Source organism: Poecilia latipinna, unplaced genomic scaffold (assembly GCF_001443285.1).
Source record: "Poecilia latipinna isolate Pla-1442-1.1 unplaced genomic scaffold, P_latipinna-1.0 Scaffold1983, whole genome shotgun sequence".
In the NCBI taxonomy this organism is placed as follows: Eukaryota; Metazoa; Chordata; class Actinopteri; order Cyprinodontiformes; family Poeciliidae; genus Poecilia; species Poecilia latipinna.
In genome coordinates this window covers 33,254-60,409 of record NW_015114599.1, presented here as the reverse complement: position 1 = coordinate 60,409, position 27,156 = coordinate 33,254, and the positions used below count along the sequence as shown (strand labels likewise).

The window sequence follows — 27,156 nt, the reverse complement described above, 5'->3', positions numbered from 1 at the left end:
CCCTTATATATTTTTTAATAAATAAATAAACAATAATAAAAATATATATATATATATAAATATATTTTTTTTTTTTTAGTCTTAAATTTCATTCAGTTTTGTATTAAAAATGTCTTAAAAGGTCTTAAATTTGATTTGATCTGCAGATACCCTGTTCAGAGTAACAACAACAACATTTGTATTTGCTACAGTAGGACTCCATGCAAGAAGCTTGATATAGTCCTTTGCAGTTTTATTACAGGCCACAGTGAAATGGCAATCATGACATATTTTCAAACAGTTGTGCTGCCCTATTTGATCCAAGAGTAAAGTCTGGATAAAACTGTGTATTAAGTGGTTCGTAACATGGTGTAGTCAGGCAAATTTGCTTTACGACCTTGTTTCAAAGTCCATCAAACTCCACAAGCTGAACCACTGATAGCTCATCTGAGTCTAAACATCTTGTATTGTATGCATGGCTAATGAATACATGCTCTGATTTTTTAACGGGTGCCAAACTGAGCTCTGTGGTGGTTAGCCACGCTACCGTAAAGTTTTTTTTTTTTTGTCTTTTGTTTTTTTGTACTTTAGCCACTCTGTGCTTGTAAATTACTTTAGAAAACAGGGTCCAATAAATCATTGCTAATGTAATAAACACACACAGGGAAGCAAGTCCTTTTGCTGTGTCACAACAATCTGTCGTGGTAAATCTTTGAACCCACCCAGTGGTGACTGTGTACACCCTGAAGTGGACTCTGAAGAAGGGATGATCTATGTCAAGCTGCATGATCATAAAATCATGTCACTTTATTATCCTGTTGAAAACATGTCATTATTTTCTGTCGAGCAGGTGTGGTGTGAGATTTTGTGACTGATTGTCAGTTTTTGTGAAACTTAAACTTGGTGATTTCAACGTGTTTCTAAATAATGAATATTATTTTCTCTACTGTCAGGATAAAGTTTTAGCGTAACAGACTTCAAAAATGTTTGCTGGTAAAAAAAAACAAAAAAAAAACAAATAAATTGGGACCAGCTTTAAGAGCTTTTCTCTTTCTGGTTAATAAAATATACAAATACAGTAGTATGTCTCTGAGACATACTATGTCTCATAGAAAAACATACTATGAGATATAGTATGTTTTTCTACTTTTATGTTTTGCTCAACCCAAAAATAAGTGTTAAATACCACCTTATTTTTTCCTACAGAAAAAAAAAATTAGTAACAGCTAATTTTAGGAAAAAACTCAGATTTACTGTTGCAGAGTAGATTGCTAAATATTTATCTATTTCATTTATTTGTTCTGATCTGAGGGCCCAACAATGCGTGCGCTTGAGAGAGAGAGCAGTCTGAGTTACACCGCTCTAGAGTTAAATTTGTTTTTTCAAAACAAAGCCATAATGATAACAGATATATGTTGAACTGTGTTTAGCATCTTTTTGGAGCAATTGAAGCATTTAACACTGAAGAGTGGTGTTTTTGGAGTTCAGTAATATTTTGCTTAGGTGTAGGGAGCGTAGCCAGATTTAAAAAAAAAAAATTATTAATGCATTGTATTTCAGCTTGGGACCGGTTTCGACCAATCACGGAAGGCCGAAAGTAACAGCAGCATGAGTCACATGACATCTTTGCATAGCTTTGTTGACAGAGACAGGTTTGTGTGTTGAAAGCCGAGGCATTTCCGTTTCTTTAGTGCAGCTTTTACTTGTTTGACAACTTCTCCTGTAATTCCTTTGCTCTTTGTCCATCTGCCGCTGCCAAAGGCTTTCTCAGTAAATGAAACCGGCATCCTCATTTCACTAATACAGGTGCCAAATTACATGGGACAGAAAATGAATGATTCATAGCTCTCTTCTGATGACAGAGCTCCCGCTCTGTAAATCCAGGTGGTTGAGCTACTGCTTCAGAAAAGAAATCCCGTCCATCCTGTGAATTGTCGTGACGACGGTTTCATGGTAACTTACGGAGGCTTCAGCTCCTGGGGCAAATTCCCTGCATACAAAAATTTCTAAGTAGTTACTGCCTCTGGCATCCTTGCTGATGATGAATGATTAAGTCGGACCTTTCTTTGGAATATGATGGGAAAGTTTCAGTGAATTCAGTTCTGACATCTTGTTTAGCAGCATTTTTGATTAGTCAGAATATTCTTAATCAAATCAAATACATTTTATTTGTATAGCGCATTTCAAAATGCAATGCAAGGCATTTCCTAAGGCAGACCTATTTATCTACATATACATGTGACGCACAACTTGATGAAACTAATACAATCTAATAGTGGGTTTATGTTTCCGGCTGAAAAATTATATTTACCATGAATATTTCAGTTAAAATGTACATTTTAATGGACTTTTTTAATAGTACACTACAATTACAACACATTAAAACACAATTATTACAGTTTGCAGGCTGTTTGAAACCGTGTTTAATGATCAGGTCCAAAGAGGAGGCAATTAGGAGAAATCTTCTTTTCAGCCTTCCTCAGGATGGAAGCAGGGAAATTGCTGTGATGTCTGCATGGATGCATAGCTCTGACCTGAATATGTCTGACCTGGTTATTGAATCTTGGCAAATCGTATCGCTCTCCCTCGGTTTGCTTCGCCCTCATAGAAGAAGAAGAACAAACAAGCAACTGTGGTAGATTGCTGGTCCAGGTCTTCATTTATGGCTGGAGAATCCTCTTTTAAACATGTTCACTGAGGAGAGTTATTTTTAAGAAGTTTTTTAAAAATATATATTTATTTCTATGTTGCTATTGTCTTTATCTAGTGTACCATTGTTTCGCTACTTCTTTCTTTCTTGGGCAGCTATGGGGCTGACCTAGATCGTTAGATCTACCTTCAGGGCTTTATATTTTTATTGTTTTGCTTGAATGGGTTCAAAAGAGGTAACCTTCATTGTTTGTTAGCACTTGAACTCAACATTATGTGGAGTTATGCATTTCCTCTACTTTCCCCTTACCTCTACTATGGTTTATTAGAAACCCCTGTGAAGGAAATGGACACCAGGGCTTTATTACTCTATGTTGATGATGGACGCCAAGACATTCTTGTATTTTCACCCTTTTAAACTCTAAAAGAGGTGATGAAGCTGGGTTTTGTTGAGGTAGAAAATATTGTCATTTAGATGAGCCTTTCCCCTTTTTGTGGATGTGCAATATGCTGTTTCACATGCATAATGTGTTTGCATTGAAAGTATTTGATAAATGACTATTAGGTGTTTTTTTTTTTTTTTTTTTTTTTACCAATGTGTGGAATATCACATTTATTTTTTATTTTTGTTGTATCATCCCATTCAAAACTGGCTGTACACATATCCTTAAGTCTTAAATTCATGTATCTACAGTTAAGGCCTTAAAAAGACTTAAATTCATTTAGAAAAGCAAGTAAGCATTAAATACGTTAATTACATGTCTTAAATTTTGTCATGGCGGAAAATTTAATTTTGTATATTCTATGTTTTTCTTTTCTCACTGGACTTTTCTATCAGTCAAAAGTTTTTATTAGCTGCTAATGTACCTTTGCTAGTTAGCTTCTTTGCGTCTATCTTGGGTAAGTGAAACTTATCGCCAGTTGGCTGGATGAATTTTGTACATTTTTGTGGAGATGTAAGTCTTAAATTCCACTCATAATTATCTTAAAAAGGTTTTAAAAAGCTGCAGAAATCTTGCATTTTATCTTGCAATGATGTTCACCTAGTTACATGGTACTCGTGTGTTCCACATTAAAATAGAAACATGACAGACTTCCACAGAAGCCACCATCTCCTAAGGCGGTCCTTTCCTTTGAATAAAATGTTTTTGAAAGACAAACTGACTTGACCAACAGATTTTTTTTTTTTTTAGTATGTTCATATCTAATTGTTGCACACCATCGGAAGTTTAAAGATTAAAATCAGAACAAATGCCAAAAAGTCTTTCTTGTTGTTTTTTATTATCTCTCTGGCCACAAACTTTGAGTCTCTGATGCTGTTGCCGCCCTGAGCAGTCCAAAAAAATCTAACCTTTACCACACACTCACAGAGGTTATGCAACATCTTGTCGAAGCAACCTGATGTGAACTGGCTTCTTCTGTTTTTTAATGCATATTTTCTTTGTGACAAACGGAGACTGGTTTTAGCTTTCTGCATTTTTTGATGGGAAAAGTAGCACGATAAAACATATTGGATGAACTCACTTTGCTATTTCAAAGTCAGTCAGTATAGATGGTGCAACATTATGCAAATATTAAGGCAAGCTCTGTCAGCAGTCAGTGGACCTGTTCATCCTGTTGCAGCTTTCTCTGCGTCCTCAACTGTTTTTAAACCAAATGACTGAACTCCGGCTGTCGCTCATGGACTCCACTGTGAAAAGGTAAATGTGGTCGAAAACAATGTTTTACTTATGCTAGCTAGTTTTTCCCTCCAGCTCTGCCTACGTCACTGTTCTTTTAAAGCGATTGGTACATTTCGAATTATAAAATCTCTTGACGTCCTTCGCTTCAATCGAGATTCAGCATTGGCTGACAGCTGCGGTGAGCTCATCTCACAGGATATTGTCTTGTTGCACATTTCAGCAGCTCTGCCGTCTGTCTTTATGTAGCCAGGAAGTGGCTTTCAGAATCTCAAGCAGGTAGTTCATGAGAGTCTGCGGTCTATCGAGAAGCACGCATTATCCACCTGGCAGATACATGTCTTAGGAAGCTGTTTTCATGTGGTTGCTAATGGCAACCAGTTTGTTTTTCTTGTTGTCTAGCTTTATGGTTGAGTAAGCGTTAGACTTCTGCATCTAGGGCCTGTGGCGGTGTACAGGTTCTGGCTGACTTTTGTATTAATGGGTTTATGGAAAATTAATAAAATTATGTTTATTATCATTTTATGTCAGCCCCTGTGTTTGTTATGCTGTGTTGGTTTAAGCGTCACAACCGTTTACATATTTCCCCCCCCCCCCCAGGCCAACATTTCAAGACGGGGTGAAATACAGGAGCAACGATTAGCCGCTCGAGCAAAAGCCCAGAACATAAACATGCTTATTGATGATCTCGATGTGTGGTAGTGAGAACGTAACCTTTGAAGGAGCGGCTGCCTTTTGCCAAGCTTCTGTCAGTCTCTGGGGGACCCGAGGCATCTCCGTAACCTTCGAGTTGTGAAGGCCTGAACAAATTGGGTCAAAGTAGGTCTCCGTTCATTCTCCTCAGGCTCATCTGTGTCTTTAGATAACATGGGGAATTATTCATTGGCGTAATTATGACGGTCATCTCAAAGGGTATTAAATGAAGCCATCCCAGATTCCAAATATTTTCAGGCTTCCTTTGGAGAGTAGATATCAGAGAAAATATATCCTACACATGCAGCTACTGAATGGAAGTTGTAACGTCTTCATTATATGATTTTTTCCAGTTAATGAGGATGTTATCACTTACACAGCAATTTCTTTTGCTCCAGGTATCAGATCTTGAGTTGCTGATCCGCTGTTGCTAATCTTGACATGGATGTTTGAGACTCTAAACCGTGTTTCCTAGTATGTAGAAAGGTTTGCATTTTTGTGAAATGTCATTATCAACATCCTGTAACGTCATGTGGACTGTGTGTGTCATTTATGATGCATCGTTATTGCATTTGTTGCATCATGTCACCTTCCTGTTAATTTATTGAGAATTAACATGAAGGCTTAAAAGTTATCTCTTGTTTTGTCTTTTGATATTTTTTTATTTAGAAGCTCATCTTTATCAAAATAATTTAGCTTTTTTTTAATTCCTTTAATGTCAACATAAAGGCTTGTTTCAGAAAATGACAAATAAAAATATGAAACGTATAAAATACATCATTGCATAAATATTGGCCTAGTTAGTGACTGACTTCATTCAACAGAGGTCCAACCAGTTGGTGATGGCACTCTCAGAATGAGTGTAATGGAGATCAAGGGCATGTGGGAAACTCCATGGTGGAGTGGAAGAAAGTTCTTTGAGACCAACATGGAGCTTTTTGGCCACCAGAAAAGATGCCATGTTTGGCAGACACCAAACACTGCAGATCACCACAACACATCATCCCCACTGTGAAACATGGTGGTGGCAACATCATGCAGTGGGGAAATTGGCAGCACCCAGATCTGCAAGTCTGGTTGACACCTAAGGCGGGATCCTACGTGTCAAGTCAGTACTTACTAAATACTGTCTTGAAGGGGGTGAAATTTTATGTAATCACTTATTTTGAACTACTTATTTTCCAAATTTGTAGAAATCAGTTTTCACTTTGACAGTTTTTATTTATTTTTTTGTAATTTAGTCAAAAAAATCTACATTTTGTTGATCATTGTTTTTTAAAAGCAATAAAGAGTAAAACCCCCTTAGAGGTGAATAGTTTTTGTAGGTAGAGTAGTATAATTCCCTATGCACAGTCTGAGTGCCTCCAAGTGTTCAAATGATTATATTAATCAAATAATAATAATTAGTAATCATATTAATAGAAAAAATAAATACAACTCTTCTGACGTATTAGCCTCCTTAAGCATTCAGCATGCTGAGGTGAGAGAATCTCCTTCACCAGTGCAGACAAAGAGTCTGAAGAGAGTATTGCGAGATTAGGTAACGTCATTGTTGTGGATCAAGCAATATGAAATTTCTTTTATCCTGCTGTTACAACTGATTACCAATATTTACTGATGTCATATTTATTTCTCTACACTTTTGACACTGCATAAAAGCCACCACACATTCTGGTGACCAAGATGATGAAGTTCACAGGGTGGGTGAGGACATTGTGATTGAAATAGAGAAGAGTGAGGAAAACTTGACTCAAGCATGTCTAAAGGTCTTTGGCAGTCTGGGTTAGCTGGAGTTCACATTACTTTTGTTTGATATGCGAAAAGGCACGACAGGAGTTCAGAGTTGTGTATTTCCGTTTAGTTTTTTATTTTTTGGGTTTTTTTGTTTTGTTTTTTTTGATCCTATAACTTCCTTTTAACCTAATTTCAAGCTAACAAAACTTCATTTGAAAGACTAACCTCAACATAAGTGAATTGCATTTAGGTGTGATCATACATGGCGTGTGTGAAGACCCAACCTTCATAAGTTCAGTTTTTAAATGTTACCTGGGTGGTGTTGAAATTATACAAATAATCATCATATTTCCTTTTACAAGTACACTACAATTTTTTATCCTATCATGAGTTGCTAAAGCATAACATCTTGACTTTATCCAATATTCAGCTTGCCTTTTACATCACCATCCGATTCCGTAAGAAGGCTTTTCTGACTTCTATAAATGGGTTTTGTTGCGAAACAAATGTATTCCACTAAGTATAGTGACATCCATTGTTGCAACATAAATATCAGTGGGCTGAAAATGTCCAGTCATTATGTAGATGATTCATTCAGAGCCGCTCCGCTCGGGAGTAGATCAGGAAGATGCCGTAAAAAACAGCTCTTTGTCGCAGATCGGATTACTGACCCTCGTTTCAGCACGTTCAAAGAAAACAATCATGGTTTTGTTTTTCTAGAGTCACGTAAGACCACTGAGACCAGCGGCTCAGTGGTGAGAATGAAAGCCAAGAGGGGAAGCAAAACTGGAACTTCAGGTCCTCTCTTCTGCTGCATTCTCTGTCTGCAACATTACAGAGAGGCTCGTCTTTCTACCTGTTTCAGTTGCACTTCTAGCCATTGTTTCAGGAGGCTTTGTGTTTGAAAGCAGGTCTTTAGAGAAAGGGTCTGTGGTTATTAGCAGTTAGACGTAGGGTTAGGACCAGCGGTATTAGGAAATGAAAAAGAAAAAAGTACGAATCGCTCCGTTGCATAGATTTAATTTAACTGTGTAAATAGAAGAACATTACATTACAATTAGGAAGAAGGTGAAATGGAAAGCATAATGGCAGACTGCGGTGTGTTTTGGTTGCAGTTTTTCTGTGACTCGCGCGCAAGTTGTTTAGGCAACCTTCTCCGCTACCAAGACGGCTTATGTCAATGATTCTCCATGGAGTGGGCGTTTGTGGCCGGGGCAACGTGTGAAACGATGTCTCACGCTCTGCGAGCGCAGTTTGAGCTTGATGAATTCTGGCATTGTCATCCCATGTGAGACTGGTTTTAAACGGCTGGCTCGTGATTGTTGAGGGAATGGGAAGCGACTCGCAACATCTGTTTGGGTCGGCGTAGACATGAGGAGATCCACTGTGCTTTCCTAATGAGAGGCTCTGATTGTGTTTTAGGTAAATCAATGTTGAGTTGAGGAAAGATGAGTCTGTGGTCACTGTTTTACAGGTTTTTGTCGTTTATCAGTTGAACCTGTTAGTGTGAGGTGTGTGTTGTGTTAATAAAACTGACACTTAACAGGAAATCTGTGAACTTTTTAAGAAGGTGTTGGTTAATGACTGGGCTTTTTAAGCAGTCTGATATTCTTCTCTTGTGAAAATGAAACTGTTTTGCTGGGGTATCAGTTTGCTTTTTTAGCATTTTTTGTTTAGTTGATTTTTTTTTATGTTTTTACTGATTTGTGCTACTTGATGGATGTGTCTGAAAAAGAGCAAAAATACTCTTTCGTTCCTTACCTTAGCAGAACCAAATTAGATAAAAGTTGGTGGAATTTTTGTTTGGAAATGAAGGTGGAGCTTCATGGATGCTAAAAATGTCAAACTGGTTGAATATTAACCAGCATTTTATTTTGGTTTCTGTAGTTCATGTTTTCAGTAAACTTTAAATGACATGACAAGACGTGGGTATTTTTGTATACATTCAACCAACATTGACTTGATTCAACCAACAACGTGAGGACTTCTTTTAGTGTCTCCATGGTGATGGAGAGAGCAGGGCTGGACTATAAATTGATGTTTTGGAAAGATGGGGGTAAATAAACATTTATTACACATGAAGCATGTAAATTACTTTTTTGTGATGACTGATATACATTTCAGTAAAATCTTTACTCTTCTGCAAATAACTTTCTGGAAGCTTAAGTTTCCTAAACGCATCACCCCTTCTCCCACCCAGGAAATTGAGCGCCCAGTCTGTTCCTGATGAGCGGCAGCGGAACAACTTAAGTCCTACAAGAATTTGAGTTTGCTTTTTTTGCTTTTTTCTGTTAAACTTGCATGAGTTTTCTGCTGTAGTTTAATATCTTTAAAAAGGGAGAAAATTTGAAAAAAAAAAAAAAAAAAAAAAAAACTGGAGTCTACACAATGCTGAAGCTGAGAGTGACATCAAGGCATCAGCTGGTAATTAAGGAACAGAGTAGATCTTTAGTTTCATCAAGAGGAGTCAATAGACCTCCAGGTCCGATGATGAGATCAGTGTTTATCTCGCCAGTGAAATGGTGAATAATTAGGCCCCTCCGTAACACTGACTATTCTGATCTCTGTTGCTTTAAATACTATTTAATTTCTCATCCATATAAAACAGAAACCTGTCAACAATTCTTGCTCTATTGTAATGAAGTCGATTTAAAAGGCCGCTCTTCTAAACACCACTCACAGAAAGTTGATCTGAGCTCAACAGGAGATCCTTCCTTTGATTTTTATGAGGCCACTGCAAATGGAAACCACATTAAGATGCTTCAAAGTTACTTTTACAGGAGCGTGGTACCTCATTTTACTGAGATCGAGTAGTAATGATATACTAACAATAGAGTTAGTATATTCATTCATTATTGAGTGAAGAATAAAGTTTGTTGTAAAGCATCCAGTTCAAAAGGTCAGTCAAAGCTGCGTTGCAGAATGAGATAAAAAGCTCGCTGGCTCTCTACCTATATCAAGGAAGTGTTTTTTTCTTCTTCTTCTTTCCTCTTCCGTCTCAGGCAGCTCTAACCCTGTTAGCTCCTGTGAGCTGCCATGTCCCTCCCCCCCCTCCTCTCCCTGCTGTGCATTGTTTGGATTGCCGTAATCTCTGATGTAAATTTGCAGCTGCGGCTAAGCAATCCTGTAACAGGCCGCTGCAATCTGGATGAAAAGCTGTTCTCGTAAAGCAGGAGCTAGCTCGTACTAATCACATTCTGCCATATCAACCAGAGGGGTTCCTATAAATAACACAAGCTGTTCGCCGCCGTCAAAAGCTGTGTTTGTTTCCGCTTAACCCCCCGACGCACTCGGTGACACTCTTGTAACTTCCCTACCTCAGTCGGCTTTGATCGGTGATTCTGATTGGTAAAAATCTCCAGATAAAATGCAGATTTTATCCCAACGTATTTAATTGACCTGTGATCATAAGAATGCATGCATCAACTTTTTCTCTTAAATAATTAAGTAATTGTAAGAGCTTTTTTTATTTACCAGTGTAGCACAGAGTATTGCATAGGAAAAGTTTTGCTAAATGTGTTGGTCAGAAAAAACACTTGGAAAGACTGCAGTGGAAACACAGGAAATAGAAAAATGAATAAAATTACAAAACACAAACCAAATAAATGTGGAGCAAATAATTATGACAATGATTAAGGCAACAATAATATTGATGATGTTGAAACAAGTGAATTAGTAATAACTAACAAATAGATTGGAAAGCATCAAGTTGTAAAGAATTATAAATAAGTAATAGTTTATACTTAAAGGGGCAGTATTATGTAGAATCAACTTTTGTTAGCTTAACATCATGTTATAATGTTGCTCCCTCATCAAAAACACGCCTTGATTCTTTCATGCATGTTTGAAAAATCCTTTACTCTCCCATGGCAACCATTCAGTTGTGCAAAACTCCTGCATGGTGCTTGCTCCACCCTCGAGGCGCAACTCCTTATGTAGTTTCCAAGCTTTCACCTCACAGAGCAGCCCTTCGCCTCAGCTCCCCTAGACTAGCCAGCAGCAACTAGCAAACACCTGGTGGAACTGAGCATCTGCTGAGTTCATTATGAGCTTCTTAGTGCAACGTTGGCAAAAATGTTGTTAAACTGTTAATGGAGGAGCAATGTTGTGATGGCTTCCTGAAGCTGGAGTTTGAGGAAGAGAAGGAAGGCATCAGATTACAAAGTCAAATTTCTTTTAAGGCATATTTGATTTACTTAGTATTTTTTATAACACCTGAAGGTAACGTAGTTACTTAATTGTGCTGTGAAATGGTACAAGTCCAACTAAACCGAGACTGAATCAACAAATTGTTAGTTTGCATAAAAACTTTCAGCTGCCTACATATTTTTATGAAAACTGTTTCCAAAGCTAAGGACATGTACAGTGGACCCCAGCCCATTTGTTAAGTTTTTTGCAAGTTCCCATATTTGTGGATTTTTTTCACCTACTATTTCTAAAATATTTGAAAGGGAATGCAGCTTGGGAAGCTGAAATACTTATCCACAATGCTCCTCGACACGCTGGTGGCTGGCATTTGCAAAACAGCCATATAATTGAGGACGTTAGTAAGTCCTCAATTATATTAATATTCTCTTTACCACTGATGGCAAATAATTGTTACAGTGATTAATTAAGGCAACAGTAATATTGATAATGTTGAAACAAATTGATATTATTCCTTATCTTTGGATGAAAAAGACCAAAAATGTTCTGCAGACGTGCAAAGACAGTTTCCAGTGTGTCTTCGTGCATTTTAGGGTTTGTATGGTGTTTGAGTTATCAAACTAGGCATTTCTAAGGAGTTTTAGAGGGGACTCAAGTATTCAGACTCTGTCTAGTGAGTGCTTGTGGTCTAGAGACCCTAGCGAATATCCCAGTCCGCTGTAGTAGCTTACAAAACTAATAAAAGGACCTTAATATCTTGTGTGTTTGCCTAGTTGCCTCTCAATAACGGTTTTCATACACAGTAAGTTCAACTCTGCAAGTGTCGTTTAAGGCTTTAGCCTATTCTGCCCTAGATTATAGTCTCTATAGCAACAGCCGTGACCCAGGAGGCACTTGAGTTACACGGAGACGGGGTTGTAAGAGGAAAGTGGTTTCCTGGCTGTGAGTGAGAGAGTAAATGGTATTCTGTGACTGCTCTGCCCTCTGGACGCTTTTATTCTCCGCTGCACAGAGGAAGCCACAAAGTTCACTGCCAGGCTGCAGAGTCACATGGCCGCAGTTCTCGCATTCCCACGCATTTTTTTAATTTTTCAATAAATGCGGCCACTGTTTGTGAAAGTTCACACTGTGATTCTTAAATTTTTCTCCTTTTTTTGTACCAGTTTCTCTACTTTCGGGCATTTACCAGCACGATGGTGATTTTTTTATTTTTTTATTTTTTTTTTTTTTTTTGCTTAAAGAAGTAGGCTAAGAAGGAATATCTCTGCTGAGAGCTTAACATGGCTGGAGTCTGTGTAGCATGTCTTGAATTTTCTTACCAAAGGAAGTGAAGGCTCCTGATGGCGCTTGACGAGCATTCGGTGATCATTCCAGAAACATCTAGGTCAGTGGATAAGCTTATCTGTGCTGCAGGATGCACCGCTTTCATTAGTGTGCCGCCTTCCAGATTACTTTTAGGGCTGCTTTAGGGAGCCCAAATAAAACTGACTGTCCACGTCTCTGTTAATTTAATTTTCAAAAGCTATGCTACAACAGAGAGGTAAAAAAAGTTCAGAAATATGGACATATCCATAAAGAAAGTGGAGCATATACATAAGGCAGCCTGTATTGAAGTAATACTCAAGTTTCCCTGGTGACTCTGTTCATTAATTTTTTCAAAACTAAGAAATCTGGCCGTCGTTTGATCATTTTTTGTAAACGCACCTCAAGTTGGACAGATATGTTCTCCACATCTGGATGTGATGTGTCGTCAGCTTCCCTGCAGGTCATTTTCTTGTTTCTGAAGTGTTTTCTTGATGTGCTTAATTGGTGTACTTGCATTTTATTTCTGCATGAAAGCTTCAATAGGAAGTTCTGAGAAACTTGACCTGAAAATGTTTGTAGAAAAGCTGTGGCATTAAGCAGTTCTGTGGCTCAACTATGAATTTAAGTTAAGAAGGAAATGATACAAATGTCTGGCAAGAACCATATTCATGTCATAACAGGTTATGAGGCAAAAAATAACAAGTGATGGATCCCAGCACATCAGATTGTGCTTGCATAACTCCACCTGGTGTAGCATCACAGACAAATTAGCCTGAGGCGTTGATCATTCATTTATCAACAGAGTTTTTAATTTTGGAAGCTTTACTGTGATTGAAAACATGCAACTATTTCAGTGTAACTTCTATAAGAAATGGGGATAACATGCCTAAAAACTGAGTTTGCTCAATATCTTGCAAATACATCATCATCACAATATCAGTGTGTGTAAAATTAATACAGCAAAGAACTAGTTGGAGTGCAGTAATGGTTAGCCAACATAATCCAAGCGTCATGACCCATCCCTCTTCATGCTAATGTCATGTTTAATAAATTGTAGTCTCACACCNTAATGATATACTAACAATAGAGTTAGTATATTCATTCATTATTGAGTGAAGAATAAAGTTTGTTGTAAAGCATCCAGTTCAAAAGGTCAGTCAAAGCTGCGTTGCAGAATGAGATAAAAAGCTCGCTGGCTCTCTACCTATATCAAGGAAGTGTTTTTTTCTTCTTCTTCTTTCCTCTTCCGTCTCAGGCAGCTCTAACCCTGTTAGCTCCTGTGAGCTGCCATGTCCCTCCCCCCCCTCCTCTCCCTGCTGTGCATTGTTTGGATTGCCGTAATCTCTGATGTAAATTTGCAGCTGCGGCTAAGCAATCCTGTAACAGGCCGCTGCAATCTGGATGAAAAGCTGTTCTCGTAAAGCAGGAGCTAGCTCGTACTAATCACATTCTGCCATATCAACCAGAGGGGTTCCTATAAATAACACAAGCTGTTCGCCGCCGTCAAAAGCTGTGTTTGTTTCCGCTTAACCCCCCGACGCACTCGGTGACACTCTTGTAACTTCCCTACCTCAGTCGGCTTTGATCGGTGATTCTGATTGGTAAAAATCTCCAGATAAAATGCAGATTTTATCCCAACGTATTTAATTGACCTGTGATCATAAGAATGCATGCATCAACTTTTTCTCTTAAATAATTAGTTATTTGTAGAGCTTTTTTTTATTTACCAGTGTAGCACAGAGTATTGCATAGGAAAAGTTTTGCTAAATGTGTTGGTCAGAAAAAACACTTGGAAAGACTGCAGTGGAAACACAGGAAATAGAAAAATGAATAAAATTACAAAACACAAACCAAATAAATGTGGAGCAAATAATTATGACAATGATTAAGGCAACAATAATATTGATGATGTTGAAACAAGTGAATTAGTAATAACTAACAAATAGATTGGAAAGCATCAAGTTGTAAAGAATTATAAATAAGTAATAGTTTATACTTAAAGGGGCAGTATTATGTAGAATCAACTTTTGTTAGCTTAACATCATGTTATAATGTTGCTCCCTCATCAAAAACACGCCTTGATTCTTTCATGCATGTTTGAAAAATCCTTTACTCTCCCATGGCAACCATTCAGTTGTGCAAAACTCCTGCATGGTGCTTGCTCCACCCTCGAGGCGCAACTCCTTATGTAGTTTCCAAGCTTTCACCTCACAGAGCAGCCCTTCGCCTCAGCTCCCCTAGACTAGCCAGCAGCAACTAGCAAACACCTGGTGGAACTGAGCATCTGCTGAGTTCATTATGAGCTTCTTAGTGCAACGTTGGCAAAAATGTTGTTAAACTGTTAATGGAGGAGCAATGTTGTGATGGCTTCCTGAAGCTGGAGTTTGAGGAAGAGAAGGAAGGCATCAGATTACAAAGTCAAATTTCTTTTAAGGCATATTTGATTTACTTAGTATTTTTTATAACACCTGAAGGTAACGTAGTTACTTAATTGTGCTGTGAAATGGTACAAGTCCAACTAAACCGAGACTGAATCAACAAATTGTTAGTTTGCATAAAAACTTTCAGCTGCCTACATATTTTTATGAAAACTGTTTCCAAAGCTAAGGACATGTACAGTGGACCCCAGCCCATTTGTTAAGTTTTTTGCAAGTTCCCATATTTGTGGATTTTTTTCACCTACTATTTCTAAAATATTTGAAAGGGAATGCAGCTTGGGAAGCTGAAATACTTATCCACAATGCTCCTCGACACGCTGGTGGCTGGCATTTGCAAAACAGCCATATAATTGAGGACGTTAGTAAGTCCTCAATTATATTAATATTCTCTTTACCACTGATGGCAAATAATTGTTACAGTGATTAATTAAGGCAACAGTAATATTGATAATGTTGAAACAAATTGATATTATTCCTTATCTTTGGATGAAAAAGACCAAAAATGTTCTGCAGACGTGCAAAGACAGTTTCCAGTGTGTCTTCGTGCATTTTAGGGTTTGTATGGTGTTTGAGTTATCAAACTAGGCATTTCTAAGGAGTTTTAGAGGGGACTCAAGTATTCAGACTCTGTCTAGTGAGTGCTTGTGGTCTAGAGACCCTAGCGAATATCCCAGTCCGCTGTAGTAGCTTACAAAACTAATAAAAGGACCTTAATATCTTGTGTGTTTGCCTAGTTGCCTCTCAATAACGGTTTTCATACACAGTAAGTTCAACTCTGCAAGTGTCGTTTAAGGCTTTAGCCTATTCTGCCCTAGATTATAGTCTCTATAGCAACAGCCGTGACCCAGGAGGCACTTGAGTTACACGGAGACGGGGTTGTAAGAGGAAAGTGGTTTCCTGGCTGTGAGTGAGAGAGTAAATGGTATTCTGTGACTGCTCTGCCCTCTGGACGCTTTTATTCTCCGCTGCACAGAGGAAGCCACAAAGTTCACTGCCAGGCTGCAGAGTCACATGGCCGCAGTTCTCGCATTCCCACGCATTTTTTTAATTTTTCAATAAATGCGGCCACTGTTTGTGAAAGTTCACACTGTGATTCTTAAATTTTTCTCCTTTTTTTGTACCAGTTTCTCTACTATCGGGCATTTACCAGCACGATGATGATTTTTTTATTTTTTTATTTTTTTTTTTTTTTTTTGCTTAAAGAAGTAGGCTAAGAAGGAATATCTCTGCTGAGAGCTTAACATGGCTGGAGTCTGTGTAGCATGTCTTGAATTTTCTTACCAAAGGAAGTGAAGGCTCCTGATGGCGCTTGACGAGCATTCGGTGATCATTCCAGAAACATCTAGGTCAGTGGATAAGCTTATCTGTGCTGCAGGATGCACCGCTTTCATTAGTGTGCCGCCTTCCAGATTACTTTTAGGGCTGCTTTAGGGAGCCCAAATAAAACTGACTGTCCACGTCTCTGTTAATTTAATTTTCAAAAGCTATGCTACAACAGAGAGGTAAAAAAAGTTCAGAAATATGGACATATCCATAAAGAAAGTGGAGCATATACATAAGGCAGCCTGTATTGAAGTAATACTCAAGTTTCCCTGGTGACTCTGTTCATTAATTTTTTCAAAACTAAGAAATCTGGCCGTCGTTTGATCATTTTTTGTAAACGCACCTCAAGTTGGACAGATATGTTCTCCACATCTGGATGTGATGTGTCGTCAGCTTCCCTGCAGGTCATTTTCTTGTTTCTGAAGTGTTTTCTTGATGTGCTTAATTGGTGTACTTGCATTTTATTTCTGCATGAAAGCTTCAATAGGAAGTTCTGAGAAACTTGACCTGAAAATGTTTGTAGAAAAGCTGTGGCATTAAGCAGTTCTGTGGCTCAACTATGAATTTAAGTTAAGAAGGAAATGATACAAATGTCTGGCAAGAACCATATTCATGTCATAACAGGTTATGAGGCAAAAAATAACAAGTGATGGATCCCAGCACATCAGATTGTGCTTGCATAACTCCACCTGGTGTAGCATCACAGACAAATTAGCCTGAGGCGTTGATCATTCATTTATCAACAGAGTTTTTAATTTTGGAAGCTTTACTGTGATTGAAAACATGCAACTATTTCAGTGTAACTTCTATAAGAAATGGGGATAACATGCCTAAAAACTGAGTTTGCTCAATATCTTGCAAATACATCATCATCACAATATCAGTGTGTGTAAAATTAATACAGCAAAGAACTAGTTGGAGTGCAGTAATGGTTAGCCAACATAATCCAAGCGTCATGACCCATCCCTCTTCATGCTAATGTCATGTTTAATAAATTGTAGTCTCACACCGGACATAAATAACATTACTCAAAATGCTAACGGTCACAGATCTGACAGGGAAGAGAGAAGAAAATCAACATGTATGGCAACTGATGCATATCATTGCAATATTTACCACTTTTATCACCACCGCAAGATTTTCTAATGTCTGCATTCCTAGTAGACAACTGCAATGTGTCTGGAGAACAGTGGTCACGGCCTGTCACGATAATACATTTTACTGGACATTAAATCGTCCCAGAAATTATTGCAGTAGACGATAATATTGTTGTTTGGAGGCCACATGGCGTGCTAAAAAGTAAAACGTAATTTAATGAAGCCTCGAGGCATTTTAATAATCGTCAGAGCACTCCACACTGGAACTGGAAGACATTCTGAATATCCAAAGTAAAACGCAACAACCAAAACGATAAATAAAACAGAAATAATAAAAATGAAACCCAATCGAAATCATAAATGAAATGGCCGAAATCTTTGTAAGCAAAACTACCCTTCAAAAAATATCAGAACGGAAATTATATACAACTCCTTTTAACGTAATACTCAATCAATTGCAGCAGGCTTAAACAACACACAAGCTAAGTACTAGCGAGGCGAAGTACCGATGTTGCATCTTTGGTGGCATCCATAAAAGTTTCCTAATTGCAGCACAACAACCCTGCGCCTCATAATCACGCCTTGTTTGCTTTTTAACACTTTCTCCGCCGTTGGAAACCATTAAATCTGAATGAATTCCTGCGCAGGTTCTAACAGGTTCTGCTCATCTGTTCTTATCAACATTTCTAGACCTGTTCTGCTTTCCTTGCAGCTCTTTCAGCTCCACCCACTCCTCCTGACAGCTACGGTTTCTTTTTATTTTTCCCCTCCGCCATTGCTCTCTGTAGCGTACCTAACCACAGTCCACAACTGCCATCTCGCGCCACTCCTTCCTCTCTATACGACGTGCACCGTCTCTACATAGGCTCACTTCTCTTTGCTCTGGATGAGTGGAGCCAAGCACTCTGAGTAATCTGGTCCATCACCAGAGGGGTTGACGGAGTATTTATATACGAGCTGTCTACTTTTATGGCACAGATTGTGTGGGAGGCAGACGGCCTCCTGGTTGTGCATATCTCCGGTGGTGGGGGGACAAGTTCATGCACACTTTGGAGATGGAGGAATCGCTGACTGTTACTCTTTTTCAGATAAGTTTTAGGGAGATTTCGAAGGCTGCTTCTGGAAAATTTCCTCATTATGTAACCAGAAAGAAACCAGTTGAATTTCCTTCAACGTGACAAACGCCAGGAGAGGCAAATTAATCATGTTCCCTAAAACTCACCTTTTGGCATATCTGCACATACCAGCTGAATGCAACGTTTTGCATTTCATCGGAAACAAAAGGTTTAATTTAGATTCTTTTGATAATTCTTTTTTTGTTTCCAATTTAAACGCAGCCTGGCCTTTATTCAGAGGAAGACCATCGCCATGTTCCGGCTCGGCGGGACTGTGAAGATTCACGGTGAATGAAGTGCGCTGAGATTATGTGTTGTGGCAGCACTCAGATTAAGATGAGGGGGAGGAAAAGTCACATTCTGTGCAAGCTCCAGTGAACAAAGCCTCTGTTGACCAGCGCGCATTCCATGTTGGGCACTGTACTTGGTGAAAACCGTGGCGTTGACCCCAGATTCGAGCAATAACAATATACGCTAACATTTCTCTACAACGTCCCTTTTGTCTGACTTTTCATTGAGCGACTTGAGGCGTCTTTGTTTTATTCATACTGTTTGCAGTAAGAAAAGTGTTTTCAGCGAGCAGCAGCTACATAATAGCGAACGCTTTACATACGTTTTATGAGCTACAACATGAACGTTGGAAAATATGCAGTCATAGACAGTAAAGAAAAAAAACAGATCTTAAAACAACAATATTATCATGTATGTCAATAATTATTGGGATAACTTATCCTGCAAAATTTATCTTGACAGGCCTATTTATCAATTAATCGCTTGATAAATTAAAGCAAGCTTGCTTGATTTATTGTTTTTCTCTTTCTACTAACAACTGGATGATAAGCCTTCAGTCTGGCCCTTCATAACTAGACTTTATAATTCATCTTATGTGTTGTTTTTATTTTATTTATTTTTGGGTATTTTAAACGTTTTTACAATTTAAAGTTTATTGACCCTTTAACAATGTGTTCTTGCATTTTTATGCCATTACCATTATATTATTGTTGTCTCTAAGCAACAATATTATCGTTTATCGCAATAACGTCTGGAACAATTTATCGTCCATCAAAATTTGTTATCCTGACAGGCGTATTGTCACCACATGGTCGACTAGTGGAATGAGGCCTTTTCTCCACAAGATAAAGAGAACTAAAAGTAACTCTCTTTATCATAGAACTATAATAAAGACACATTTTGTATACAAAGTTACAAAATGTGTCTATTTAAATACATTTTATAACTTTCCACAAAACGTCTTTAAGTAGATATGCATAGTTTGTCCTCTTTGCTTGTGTAATTGAGGTAATTTGACACTTTCAGTGTTCATTAAAAAAAAAAGAAATCTCAGTGTTTGTTTATTTATTATTTTACTCTTTTGCACATTGACGGTGTTGCCAGCTCCTCTGCTGTGGGAAGTCCGGTTTGCCACGGCAACGTTAACGCTGGGCAGGATAAGAAGAAACGAGTCGCAGGAAACGTTCCAGGAAATGCATGTTTACCATAAATCAGCCAGTCATGCTCTGAGGCGACCAAAGAGTAAATATAGAAAAAGGTCCCAGAGCTATACCTAACAGTACACAAACGGCTACCCAGAAATGATCCGCCGCATTCACTTCTGTTTTATATTTATATGTATATACACGTATCGTAGCATCAAATGTTTGAATTAAAGCCTTAAGAAAAGTAATCCACCGTTTTCTTTACAGTGTTGAAGCTTTACGTTGAACTTTTGTCATCAAGATAAAAGATGAAATCCTACACAGCTACGTTTTGAAACTACATATTCTCTCACTACGCACACAGACACAAAATTACCCCCGAATTACCGCAACAATTAATTGTAATTCTCTCCCCCTCCAGCCCGTGACGATGTCCAAGCGGAGCTTCTTTGTTCGGCTGGTGCCGTGCCGGTGCTTGCGGGGTGAGGAGGAAGTGGTGACATCTCTGGACTACTCCCACTGCAGCCTGGAGACGGTTCCTAAGGAGATCTTCAGCTTCGAGAAGACGCTGCAGGAGCTCTACCTTGATGCCAACCAGATTGAGGAACTGCCTAAAGTACGACATTTTTGAACGTTTCTGAAAAGCTGGTTCACAACACAAGATAGAGTTTGCGCTGTTGATAAACCTGCGAGTTTTTAATGGGATATGATGGAAGCAGTGATAACGTTAGAACATTTAAGTCATCAATCTTTCCTCTCGATGTTTAAATTAAACATCTTTAACGTGATGTTAGAAATGTTCTTAACTTGCTCTTCTTCTTCTCTCCTCCTCCAGCAACTGTTTAACTGCCAGTTACTCAACCTGCTGAGCATGCCAGATAATGACGTAACGGTGTTGCCCGCAGCGATCGCAAATCTGGTTAACCTCAGGGAGCTTGATGTCAGCAAAAACAGTAAGCAAAAAGAAAAAAGATTGTATTCTCCATCTACCTTTGCTTTCTTCTTAAAAATTGAGCAGACGTAAGAACTGCTTTTGAAGTACAGGTGAAACAGACCACACACAGCTCTGGTCTCAGATCAGCTAAAACTGACCATCAGCAGCCCGGGGTTGCTAAAACGGGCATTTATCGTTTCTTTGAAAAAAATCCTCCTCTAATTGCTGCTTTTTTTGGATCACACCCTGGAGACTCTGAGGGAAAAAGGGCACAACAAGTTTTGTTCAATAAATGGCATTACAGTGCGATGTCTCGAAACAAAGATGGCTGAACAAGTCCACACTTGCTGTCTTGTTTCTCAATGATGCTGGGATAAAACAACTGTCATTCCTTTGTTATAAGGGTTCGTACTGAGATTTCTATTCTGAATGTTCGGCTTATTTTTTAAAGGGGACAGTATTAAATAAAATCAACTTTTTTGAGCTTTATGTCATGCTATGATGTTGTTCTCTCATCAGAAACATTCCTGGAGTGTCGTTTTGATTTTTTTTATCCATCCATTAATCTCCCATGGCAACTATGCAGCTGTCCTGTGAGGGACCGAACACCACATTCAAGGACAAAACTCCTCCTGTGAGCTTCCACAGAACTCCCTTCACCCACGACTCTCATACTCAACTCCTTCAGACTAGCCAGGAGCAATTAGCAAACACCTGGTGGAACTCTCTCAGTGAAACGTTGGCAAAAATGTTTTTAAAGGGTTAATTCAGGAACCATGTTGTGCTGACTTCCTGAAAACGGAGTTTCAGAAAGAACAGTAGTTTTTAAAGAGACAGAGGCCCAATTTCAAGGCGTTAAATCAACAAGCAAAATTTCATCTAAGTCATATTTGATACATATCACATTTTTATAAAACTGAAGGTAACAGAGGTACCTGATCGTGCTATAAGATGATTCTGTATGACTGGAGATCACATAATGCTACCCATTGAAGCAGTTGGATAAAGTTGTGAAACTGGCAGTGTTGGAGATTTGCCTATTTTGTCACGGTAAAAACTTCCTACTTTTATGCAACTTGATATTATGTGACAGAGCAACACAAAGTACTGTGTTATTGTGGCGGAGCAAAAATGATACTGGGCCTTAACAGATTAGAAAAATTTGTGTGTTCTTTCCCAGCCAGCCACTCTAAGTTGGTGCTCGTGTTTTAGAAGTGCATCTCTGCTAGCTTTGCACATCTGGACCTTTTTGCTCGTCCTTTGGAAAATCACTCAATTCACATTGGATGAAAAGTGATTCTAAACAAAAACAAGATTTGCGTCAATTGGATTTAGGTCATACATTGGGTCACCCATGTTTAGGATTATTGTCCTGCAGGAAGGTAAAATTCTGGTCTAGTGTTTGGAAAATTGGCCAGAAAGTTCCTTCCTGCCCTCCTCTGACAAGCTTCAGTCCCGTGCCCCTTATTATGGTTCGTGTCGAATAACAAACATGGCTTCCTTTGAGCGGTAGCTTTCCTCTTGTCACTCTCCCATAGAGGTGTGTGTTTAGTGTGACTAATAGCTGTTGTGTCAAGAGATTCTCCCACCTGAACAGCAGCACATTTTATTTGAGCATCAGAGTTGAGTGTAGCTGAAAAGGAGAGCCATTCAAACTTCTAAGGTTTTTTATTCATTAAATAAAGTAAAAACTGAATTATTTTCATTTTTATTACCAAATGTATGCCTTATTTTCACATAGCTGAGTTTAATGCAGTCTTAATCGGTGTCAAATCATAGTCTGTGATAGAAGAAAAAGTCACATTTTCCGTCATACATATGCGCAAATGGTTTAAAACATTTTTTGTAAATATTTCAAAATTAGGTCCACAAAATCAGTGATTTTGATTGCAAAAAAAAAATCTCATAACCAATCATAAAATCCTATAGGGGCTGATTAATGTGAAAACATGTTCACCATTTCATTTTCAGACGTATTTATTGAATGCAGACAGCAATTTATTGATATTTTAATGGGTTTTATCAATACGTTCTGACACAGACAGCCTTTAAGAGCATTCATGATCTTCACGACCCAAAATGAAAATGAGTTTGACACCCTTTTATATAAACAACCTTATCAAACGGTCTTGCTGTAACTGCGTCAGTCCTTAAATATTTAACTTAAAATAAATGAGTGCAGAGGCAGCCGAGAACAAACACGGTTTTGGATCTTACCGCCTGTTTTTCTTTTTTTTTCTTCTTCTTTTTTTCATGAACCAGAGCTGCTTGAGTCATGTTTACATTAAAAACAGCTTCTCCTTGAACACAAACACTTCAGCCTAAGTGTTGTAGACACAAAAGAAAGTAGAGGAAATAAACCCAGGGACTTGATCACGTTCTCTTTCTTGTAGTTTAAACATTGTTTTGGTGAGAACTTACAGACTGATATTCAGTGGCGTTTTTTGTTTTTTCCCCCTTCTTTTATGTTCCAGCTCTCCCTCTCGCTTTGGTTAAGAAAAAATGTTTAAGATGTAACTTTTTTTAATCGTCTGTGTCTATAAAGTGCTCGTAAAATGAAACGATGCAAACACTACTGTGAAATGACTTTTTTTTTTATGGGGCGTGGAAACACATTTTTGCTGTTTTAAGTGACTGATATTTATTTATTTATTTATTTATTTATTTATTTATTTATTTTTATCATTTCCTTCAAGGTATCCAAGAGTTCCCAGAAAACATCAAGAACTGCAAAGTCCTTACTGTTGTAGAAGCCAGTGTGAACCCTATTTCCAAGTGAGTGCACATTCCCATCATTTAATGCAACCTCCAAGTGCCTTACATTTTACTAGGATGTCCAACTTCCAGGTATTCTGATTCTGAAGAACCTTCTGAGAGGCTTTTTGTGCTTTAATGCACTCTGCTGCTGTGTTTTTTTTTTACCAGGCTCCCAGAGGGTTTCACTCAGCTCATCAGTCTGACGCAGCTCTACGTGAATGATGCCTTCCTTGAGTTTTTACCAGCCTCGTTTGGCAGGTCGGTTTGCTTTCCAGTCTGTATTGCAGAGCAATTTGTAAACACAAGAAACTTAAGTAAAAACTGTCTTTTGTTTCTGTTGGCTTTTCTTTTAAATCCATCTCCTGTGTAAAGTAAAAAATGATTATTTTACCAACATTTTGAATAAAATTTTCTGCAAATTTCTTAAAATTATCAGTCAAATTTTATATGAATAGCACATTTCAGTAACAAGGCATTTCAAAGTGCTTCATATCATAAAACGCAGTCATGCAACATAGGATGAACAATTGAAACACTACATTTAGTCAAGTCAAATTCTTGATTATTTTTCAAGAGCATCACTAAACAATTAGTACAATTTGCATGGATATTTTTGACTATAAATTGCATATGTGCAAAGGAGGATTAGACTTGGATTTATATATAAAAAACAGGGTAAATATAAAGGAAGACTCTACTTTTACAGTGTAAATAATTAGCAGCATCAATAACGGATTTTTCTTTTCGGAGGCAGATTGTTGTTTTTATTTACATTTTCTGTGATCTTTAACGACTAAACCTGGCTGTCGTCTCAGATATGACCCAGTTCCCCTGGTAACCAATGTCACCAGCTGGTATTGTAGACAAATTGAATAAATTGGGATAGTATTGAAAGACCTGTTTTGTTTTAGGAAACACATTATATAGATGAATTAAACACAAATGGATGTTGGAGAGACTTTATTTCTGTTATGACAGTTTTCCATGTACAGCTAAAAAAAAACCCATGACATTTCACATTAGAATATCATATCAAACCTCTAAAAAAGCACATTTAATACAGAAATATGGGCGTCATAAAAAGTATGTTTAAAGGCTATTTTCAAAAGACACTTTTAATCTGACAAACGACACTCATCAGGATGTTTTGTCTAATTTATTGAATATGACTATTTCAATATACTCAAAACATGTCAACGTGACTTTTGGCATACTGAGCTAATTCTCACTGTGTTGTCATTATATTGACCTCTTTTGATCTTCCCTCCTTCTAAAAATGATCTCATAAATAGTCATCCTCTAAAATAGATAAATGTTACTCCTCAGTTTCTGAGCCAAGTTCTCCTTTCTTGTCTAAATTTGGTCACTTCTTGCATAAGAATAAACAAGATTGCAGTAACTGAGCACATCAAGAACAGTCCACAAGCTAATGGATTAATCTATATTTAATTCATTACAAATTTAACTAAACTTTACTTCTACCATGAAAGTTATGACTTTAAAACATGTAATTGTTGGGCTTTTTTTTGTTTGTGGTGGATATGGGCTTCTTCTTGTTTTTGTTTTTTTTGTTTGTTTTTTAGTTTTACAATATTTTATTTTATTTTTATTAAATAACTGCATTTCTAGTCAGACTTTGGAGCATTTTATTGAACTTTGAACTTGTCTGGTGAGTCAGGAGCCTAGCAGTGACTGGTTGACCCGTCACTGCTTTGGTCTTTTTGACAAAAATGTATCTCAATCCCTCCTTGAGGTGGAAAATGAAACAGATTTGAGTCGTCTTCTTATGGTCACAACTTGCACACTAAAGAGTGTTGGTGTTTCTCCAACTGGGACTGCTTATGTGTATCATATTCACAGATCAGAAAATACATAAAGTTTTCTATCAATTAGTGACTGAGGCTTCCAGTATGTCTCACTGAGGTTCTATGAATTATTTCTGAAGTATTTTGAAAGAAAAAGGGATCATTTTAAAATTCATCTGGCAAAACTTTAAATAAGCTATTAAAAATCCAAAATGCTTATTTGAAATAATATGGTTGCTTTGATTAAAACAACCACTTAGAGAAATGTACTTGCATGATACAATCTACTGTGAAAGCTGGGTGTTATGTAAAGCGTCATCCTTACATCACGGCGAGGTCGAATGAGGTGTTTTGTAATTACATGACACTTACCAGCTCTGTGCATCAGATCCTGAGATGTACTTTTATTGTTTTGTGTTGCTTTTTATTTACCTTTTCCAATCGCATCTCGACTTTAATGAGACACAGACAGCTGCACCCTAAGCTCAAAGGTTGTAACGTATTTGGAGAAAAATTTGACTCCGACTCTCTTTCTGGTTGCAGGCTGACGAAGCTGCAGATCCTGGAGTTGAGGGAGAACCAGTTAAAGATGCTGCCAAAGTAGGTGGTTTGTCATCCAAAGCATTTTCCTGTAAAGTTATCCATCTTTATCACTGCCTCTTGGTCCTCTAATACATCTCTGTTTTGTACTTCATCCAGCCTCCTTTTTTTTTTTTTTATTTCCACACCTCTGCCTGTATTGAATTCCACTGTGTTACATAAAGCCCCCCCACCCCCAGCTCCCTCATTTGGCCACTTGCTGTGACAGGTTTTATAATCCCCAGCTAACTCACAGGGGTGAGGATTATTTCACCATTTTCACAGGGGGTGGTAGGTGGTGGTGATGGAGGAGGGGACTGAATGTCCCACAAATATTAGCGAAGGCTCCCATTGCTTTTCACCAAAGTTAGGTTCTTTTTTTCCTTCCTTTTCTCACTCTCTCTCTTTCATGCTTCACTTACCGCATCATTTCATGCCCTTCCCATTTCCTCTGCAAAATTGTGCTTCCCTACTTTCCTTTAAGTTCTTCCTTCCTCTGGCAGAGTTTCCTTTTGTTCTCATGCTCACTGTTGTCAGTGACTGACGGGCCGGGCCGGTGCTTGCGGTGTGGCTCATCAGCGGACCGTCTTTTTTTTTTTTCCTTTCTTTCTTTTTCTTTGCTGTGTTTATGTGACACAGGACAGACCTGTTAGGAGCTGGAGGCCCGACAAAAGAAAAGGACTAATGATCGGGAAGGTTGCCAGAGCAACACGCAAGCACGTCGCAGATGTAAACACACGTGCGCGCGCACAAAGGGCAGAAGTCTTTCTCAGGGTTTCCATACAAAATGTTCGGCATCGTTTCCACTCCTTCGTTACATTATTGAACTGAACATTATTGAACTATTAAACAGGACTCAACACACATTTGGGTCACGAGGAGGTTGAGATTTATTTCCACCAGTGACTCCGCTTTCTAGTTGAGCTAGCACAGTTTGTTCTTACCCCCATTTCAACCTGCAAAGGCAGCTCAGGTTCTTGCCAGCTTCGATGCAGTAATATGGGAAAGCTTGCAAATACTTGCTTTCTTTGTTATGAGTAACGATTTTACGCTGAACCTCGTTGCTTAGAGGTTTTAAATTATATTTATAATTGGTGCAGTGAGTCTGATAGCGTTGCTTTATGGGAAGCACATGAAAGGAAAACAGAAATTCCACAGCGGTGGCCTCCAGCGCTCCATCCTGCACTGAGTATGAGTGAAGGTCAAGGTAACGCTGCTCATTCCCTCAACTGGAGGCCTTATCAGATGTGTTCCCAAACAGTATTTATGTTTTTTATTGGCTTAGTTATTAATGTAGAAATATGTTCCTCTAATTGTTTTCAAAAATTATGAAGCTGAATGATCATAAACAAATCTACTGGGCACTTCCATCTTCCAGAAAACTTTATATAGTGTCCCATGTCCACTTAAGTTTGCTTCAGATCCTTGTTTAGATCAGTTAAGTTAGTAAATATATCGTCATCAAACCAAATTTTGAGTTAAACTGA

At 38.1% G+C, this 27,156-nt stretch overlaps 1 protein-coding gene across 1 annotated transcript in view; it reads left to right on the top strand.

Moving 5' to 3' along the window:
• Nucleotides 1-27,156, top strand: part of erbin (erbb2 interacting protein) — a 72,571-nt gene that overhangs the window by 20,143 nt on the left and 25,272 nt on the right. Inside the window, exons 3-7 of the mRNA XM_015016125.1 lie at nucleotides 20,016-20,210; nucleotides 20,430-20,547; nucleotides 23,225-23,303; nucleotides 23,454-23,543; nucleotides 25,634-25,690. Of these exons, the coding sequence (XP_014871611.1) occupies nucleotides 20,025-20,210; nucleotides 20,430-20,547; nucleotides 23,225-23,303; nucleotides 23,454-23,543; nucleotides 25,634-25,690 (530 nt within the window). The 5' untranslated portion in view covers nucleotides 20,016-20,024. The remainder of the gene's footprint in view (nucleotides 1-20,015; nucleotides 20,211-20,429; nucleotides 20,548-23,224; nucleotides 23,304-23,453; nucleotides 23,544-25,633; nucleotides 25,691-27,156) is intronic.